This window comes from Sinocyclocheilus anshuiensis, unplaced genomic scaffold (assembly GCF_001515605.1).
Source record: "Sinocyclocheilus anshuiensis isolate Anshui unplaced genomic scaffold, SAMN03320099.WGS_v1.1 scaffold1195, whole genome shotgun sequence".
Classification (NCBI taxonomy): Eukaryota; Metazoa; Chordata; class Actinopteri; order Cypriniformes; family Cyprinidae; genus Sinocyclocheilus; species Sinocyclocheilus anshuiensis.
Window position 1 is genome coordinate 54,286 of NW_015539891.1, and position 7,058 is coordinate 61,343.

At 41.1% G+C, this 7,058-nt stretch overlaps 1 protein-coding gene across 1 annotated transcript in view; it reads right to left on the bottom strand.

The window, feature by feature from the left end:
- The window catches only part of LOC107685794 (arginine--tRNA ligase, cytoplasmic-like), a 59,795-nt gene extending 54,255 nt beyond the window's left edge, over positions 1–5,540 (bottom strand). The window contains exons 1-2 of the mRNA XM_016482514.1: positions 5,409–5,540; positions 4,312–4,449 (exon numbers count right to left, since the gene is read on the bottom strand). Of these exons, the coding sequence (XP_016338000.1) occupies positions 4,312–4,449; positions 5,409–5,453 (183 nt within the window). The 5' untranslated portion in view covers positions 5,454–5,540. The remainder of the gene's footprint in view (positions 1–4,311; positions 4,450–5,408) is intronic.
- Between the last annotated feature and the right edge of the window lie 1,518 nt (positions 5,541–7,058).

Below are 7,058 nucleotides of genomic sequence, written 5' to 3' on the forward strand. Positions count from 1 at the left end.
CTGGTGTCACTATCTCGCGAACGCGCCGGCGGATCTCTACCACATTTGGGGGATCCCTTCAGCTCGAGGAGCCCTCTCGAACGCCACCCTCCGCGCATCGGTAGCCCCCCAGGATCGCTAGATCGGTCGTCACCGGACCGCGAATTTAACCACCCGTAACTCCCGAACCCCGGGCGCTATCCACGCGGGGGTAGTCTCATTCGAAAGAGGGCCTCGAGATGTACACTCAATTCGCGTTCGAGAGGGTTCCTTGAGCTGAAGAGATCCCCCGAATTTGGTGCGGGTTCGCCGTGCCGTTACGGAGATATGGCCGTTCAAAGTTTCAATGGTTTTCCATAGACTTAAGCTTTAAAGCGTTTCATCCAGATCGCCAATAGCAAACAATGGAGCTCTGCTGGACAAACTAAGTAATTACACCATTTCATTTTATCTGCATTATATGTTCTGTAAAAAAAAATTTCACATCGGCGGCATATTCGCCGATACCGATACATCGGCAACAGGCTCATATCGGCCGATAATATCGGCAAAACGATATATCGGTCGGGCTCTAATAGTAAGGGGCGTAACATTTCCGTCACATGCTTGAGGTATTCGGCCAATCACAACGCACTGGATAGCTGGCCAATCAGAGCACACCTCGCTTTTCAGACGGATGAGCTTTGTAAAAATCGACGCGTTTCAGAAAGGCGGGTCATAGAGGAAAAACAATAATATACAGTATGTGGAAAATAATGTGTTTTTTTAACCTTAAACCGCATAAACACATTTCATTACACCAAATACACAAAATAATGTTCTTTTAGCAACATCATATGACCCCTTTAAGTTGGATGTTGCTATGTCAGAGCTACGTTATCTGGAAAGATAAACTGTTGCTACTCTGAAACAAATAAGGTGAAGAACCTTATTATGCATCAAACAAATACGTGAAAGATTATTTGTTATCAACGGCAATCAGCTACACAATATCTCATGTAAATTAGAAAAATCATATACTGATAATATACAACAATGCCAAGTTCTCTGTAAGAGGTTTGTATAAGTGATATTTACGTTCTCTGTGGTTGAGTGAGCAGTCCGGTAGCGGTGACTTCTTCCACTGGTTGTGCAGCTAACAATGCAGTGGGGAAAGGAGCAGGAATCCATTTCCACAGCCTTGAACACGAAGTGCTGTAGGATGCTGATCTCCTGGAGTGCCAAAGGGTACTAAAATCTGGAACACGCAAATGTGGCCCTGGAGTAGGTGCACAAGGTCCTTGCCTGGAATACGCAAGCAAAAGTACCTTGAAGTGAAGGTTTGCTCACCGGAGCTTAACCCTGTTGCAAATGTCTGCGTGTCTTCTGCTTCTCTGGTATAGAGACTCAGAACAGCTGGAGGCTCAGAATGTGGTTGTACCTGTTGCTTCCTCAAAAGCTGGAGACTCAGGACTTGGTACCCGTTATTGCCTTTTCCCTCACGGGCCAGAGGCTCAGAATGTTTGGTGACCTGTTTCTGTCTCTCTCCTTACAGGACCGAGACTCCGAACGAGTGTATCTGCTAGTGTCTCACTGGACGTGCCGGAGACTCAGAACGATTGTATCTGTTACAGTCCCTTCCTGTCTCACCCTTTCGGGACTCAGACTCAGAACAGAGGTTGATCTGCTATTGTCTCACCCTTGCGGGACTCAAACTCAGAACAGAGGTTGATCTGCTATTGTCTCACCCTTGTGTGACGGAGGTGTGTCTTTTGGAAGGGTTCCTTTATCTCTTTCCGATGAGGAGGAGATTGCAATTTGGCGCTTCTCTGTTTCCATGCTGTGATTGGCTGTTTCAATCAAAGTGGAGGGGGGGACACGGTGTGGCCCACGCCAACCCTTCTTTCCTCCTGTGGAACTTATTTGCATAGTCCAAACACACATTTAGAAAAGTGTCACTGAAGTTCTACCAATGAATTATTCACTTACCAAACCACAACCAGAATACATTTGGCAATGTTACGAAAGATTGAACTGTCATGCATGCATTCATTTGTCCATTAACAGCTGAGTTTGTGTAAGATGTTGCACTACACATAGCTGTCACTGAGAATACTTATTTCTCTGAATAAGTATAAGATGTGTTGTAGTTTGCATCAGTTTAAGGTTTGAAAACATAGTTATGAATGGATTTGGATGGATCTCTCTTTGTTTCACCCACTGCTGTGCTGTTGCACCTGGAGGTCCAAAGGAATTTTTATGGCGGTCACGGACCAGAACCTTAGGAACAGGTCTCTGGGTGGGTGAAGGGCAGAAACTGCATTTTGACCAATGAGAAGCCCTGTCCTTCCTGGGCTTGGTACCAGAGGTCTTCTTGCCCTCTAAGAGGTGTCTGGCTGTTGTCCTAGCATCTTTATCTGATGGTGTTGGACAGTTTACTTATGTTAGTCCACCAAGATCCAATCAAAATGTACCAAACCTTAGTCCACTATTGTGGTCAGAGAGGGGCCCGCCGTACACTGGTCACTGGAATGTGCTGTCCACTACAAGTACAAGCCTGTTATCTTTACAGAAAACGTACTCGGTTTAAAAGTCAGTCATCTGATTGTACTGTGCATAGTAAATGCGCATTTATGAATTACATAGACGGGGAGCACGGCGCGCTAAAAATAAAGATGTAACTGGTCTCATGGTGCCTTCGCGTGCTATCACAAACTTTATAAGTCCCACTTGTGATTATGAGCTCGACAAATTCAAGCTGTCGACTTCACATTGCTTTCATATGCAATTTTTAACTACGACATTCCTATTTACGATCATTCTGGTAGCACGTGAAGGCAGCATCAGTGAAAAAAGGCAGAGACAATGGTAGCTTTAGCATTAGCTAAATGATCCCTCTTTCAGAAGCAACCTTTGCACAACTCCAGCACTGAACTGACCCTCGTTTGTGAGGCAGTCCGGCGTAAAATGATTGGCATAAACATATAGGACTTTAGCATATTTTTCTGGGACGTTTCATTCGAAAATGAAATGTAATCACTGTGTCCTCAGCGGCTCAGATGGAGGGAGTCTATGGAGACTCCTATGTTTGTTGGTGCATCCTGAAACACAACACTTGTAATGCCTATTTGGCTCTGACATTGTATCGCTCCAGCAAGAAAACTGTAATGGCGGACTTCTGCTTCTCACTCAGGGTGGTGTCTATGCTAATATGGCAGAGAGCATCACAAATGGGCGGGACTTTTTCCCTACAATGATGTCAACGTAGGTAAAAATCTGGAACCGCTCGTTTGGAAAAACTGTTTATGATTTATTGGGATTATAAAAAAAATGAGTGGGTGGATTTTTACCATTATAGGCTGATTGTTTTCACACAACACACACTGCGGCCACACAACTGTGTTCAAACACCTTATAAAAGTAAATTTTGCATAATAGGTCAACTTTAATGAAAAAGACAAACGTGTACTTGATTCAAGATCTTAAGATATTCAAACAATGTAACAAACAGTTAAATTAATAGTCAGGTCATTAGGAAACTAATTCCCCTTTTGTAAATGTCAAGTTGTAGCGCTCGCAATCCAAAACTTCCCCTCTAGTCCAAAAAGATAATATACTGAAATCTAGCTTGTTTTTTTATAAAAAGGTGAACTTTTAACACAAATTTTGTGGAGACACTCCCGTTGTTTTGTCACACTCTTTATTTTCACATACACTTTTGCAGTGTCAAGGATAATAATAGTATATAATAAAAAATTCAGATTTTAACTTTATTTAATAAAATCAATAATTTTAAATGTTACAGTGAATTTAGGCATCACAGCATTGCAATGTACAGTACGAAAAATGGATATTCATCTTGAGATTTGATAAAGATGGCATTTTACAGTGTTTTTAAATTATTAAGTGAGCGTTAGTTGATTGCAAAAAGTAACAAATGTGAAAAAAGGGAACTCGGCACACACAATTAAATATCGACAGATACTAATGAATGAAAAATCTCTAATATTGGCCAATAACTAATGCTACCATGCATCAGTTCAGTGCAGATTATTTTGTGATCCTGTTACAAAGTAATAAAGCTTTGCAAAGATAAGGTTTACAGAACATTCTATAGGAATGCACTTTTTCAGTAAATGTTCATAACATACCCAAATTATTAGATTTTATTCTTACATTAGCACATTAGAAAACTATACTGACAGTAGTTTAATGTGTAAAATGACTGTAAAAGACTGTATGATATGACTTTTAATTACACAGAAGAACATATGATTGTCTTTGCAGAGGTCAAACTCTGCCACACTACAAAGATTGCAATTATCTCATTAATAAAAAGCATATTACACTCACTCTTTTCAGAATGTTGAGGCGATACTTCAGACGGGAATTCTCCTCCTGCAACTCATCCAGTTGTGAAGACATGAAGTTCAGCTCCTGTGGATCTCTCAGTCTCTCTATTTCATCTTGGAGTAACTTGATTTCTCTTTCCTGTATGCCAAATTAAAACCACAGAAAATCTAAAGTAGGCCAAGGACAAATATTTTAAACATCAGATACCGCATGCCTTAGTTACAAGGAAGTACTTCAAAGTTCAAACTAACAATGGCATGAACGTTGTCATAATTAAACTTCACTTTGACTTATTATTATACACTTTGTTTATTATTATACATATATTATTATATTTGTTTCACTTTGACTGGGAAAGTGATTACCAGTCCATACACTATCCATAGGCTTATTGATCAGAGATAGCATACTTTGGGTTCTTCCATTTAAAGAGTTCTGTATCATATTTGATGAACGAATTTCTAAGGCCTCTAAATTACCAACATGCTCAAAACTTTGTAGAAAAACCTGTTGTTTACATGCCTTCTGCCCGCTGGTTGACCGTTCATACCTATTTAGCAAGTAAAAGTCAAATATGTCCTCAAATACAGACTTGAGGAAAGTGTGAACTCCATGTTATCACTATAACATAAAATTAGCCATAAAAGCCTGCAGTATCTGATACAAAACATTTGACATATGAGCAAAATGTGTTTTTATTTTTTTATTTGTTTTCTTTCATATTTTGTCTAAAGGTTCAACGAACTCGCCGACGTTCAACGTCAAAAAAGATGTGAACATAATTTTCATGATGCCAATATAAACATATTCTTCATAAAACCAGATCTCTAAAAAGCTGCATGTACTAACAATAACTCACAACAGTCAGTTCAGAAGATATTACGACAGCCTCAGCACAGTATGCCATGATTTATTATCTTTATATTTACAAAAAAACCTGCAGCCTACACACGTTGTAGTTTTGAGGCGAATTAAACTGAATAACGTTAGTCATCATGACTAAGACCTGCATGCGTGCTTCTGTCTCCTACGTCGAAAAACACATGCATATATGAACACAACTTCTACACTTTTTAACGCTTTAATGCAGAGCTGACCTGTTGCTGAAGTCGTGAAGTATAGTTGGCAACGTGGTCACCCATTTTTGCTGAAAAGGTGAGGTACAAACAGCCTCAAATTCTAAAACTGTACACTTCTCCAACGTGAAGAACCGCTTTAACCGGATTTGACACGTCACTTCCGCTTTCCAGCGATGTCCGAACGGTGAACAAATCTTTCTTGTGAGTTGAATCTTTTAAAAGAATCAGTTGAACAGGTTCATAAAACTGTTCTGAACGATTCGTAGTGCAACAGTCAGGTTCCGGATTTTGAACGATAATTTACAAACGTTTAAAGGCAGACCTATTGTGAGCTACAAGGTTGTTAATCTATGGTTTATCTTTCTGTTGAAGTATTGTTTATACCTTTTTAATCGGAGTTAACAGCAGGACTCCTGATGAGAAACGAAACTACATTACCCATGATGCTGCAGAGAAATCTCCATTAATCAGAAAACCGAAACCAAAAACATTAGGCTTGTTTGAGATGCGCCTCGCCTTGCCTGAAATGTTGGTGGAGAGTAGGCGGCTGCAGTGAGGGGAGGAGTGAAATAAGCGCAGTCAAGACGGACAGTTCTGCCCTCTCGAAGTGGAAATTTCAAGCATCATAACAGAACAAAATAGGCTAACATAACCACAACTGTAAGTCCTCACAGAACGAGACATTCATATTAATCATACTATAACAGAGAAATAAACCATCATACAAGACATCCATCAAAATAAAATAAAATAAAATATATTCATGCAACCATAAACAATGTAGGGGATTAAACAAAATCACACTTATTAAACAAATCAAATAATTTCTTGGCTTTATCACTTCTCATAATTTTCAGGACCTCTGTATACATGGCAAGCTCCTTTTTAAAGACATTAAACTGGGGTGCTGTTTTCAGAACTTTACAGGGAACATTCATGCATAATTTAAATACATAATCATATTAAATCAGATAAAAATAAAATATTTTAGACGAGAACTCAGCATCACAGTTGTCTGAACCAATGAGCATTAAGCTGTGACGTCAGTCAGTCGTTTCCCATCATGCTTTTGGTCGATCGTAGTGACCGAGTCTCCAAACAGACCGTCACTCGAAATGGGGGTGTCCAGGAGAAAAGTTCTGTCCTTCTCTTTAATGTCAGTGAAAGTAAGCCAAAGATGGCGCTCAGCTGACACTAACCCTGCCATGGACCTGCCCACTGCCCGAGCTGTGTGCTTGGTAGCCCTAAGCGCCAAGTCAGTAGCTCGTCTGAGCTCTTTAACGGCCTCTGGAGTCAAGCCTTCTCCCTCGTCCAGCTCCTTGAGCACGTCTGCCTGATAAGCCTGGAGTACACCCATAGAATGGAGTGTAGCCGCGGCCTGCCCAGCGGCCATGTAAGATTTTCCGATCAAAAATCGGAAGTAACCCTACACGGCTTGGACGGTAGCAGAGGGCGTGATTTCTAAGACGGAGCAGAATTTGGCGCGAGATGTGCCGCGAGAGCCTCTTCTACGGCCGGCATCGCCGCGTAGCCGTGAGCCGCCATTTTAGAAACCGTGGCGAAATCAGCGGCCGCGGGATTAGTGATACGGGCCGAAAAAGGTTGTTTCCAAGACCTCGAAACCTCGTAGTGGAGGTCTTGGAAAAATGGGAGAGGCCTACGGGGCTG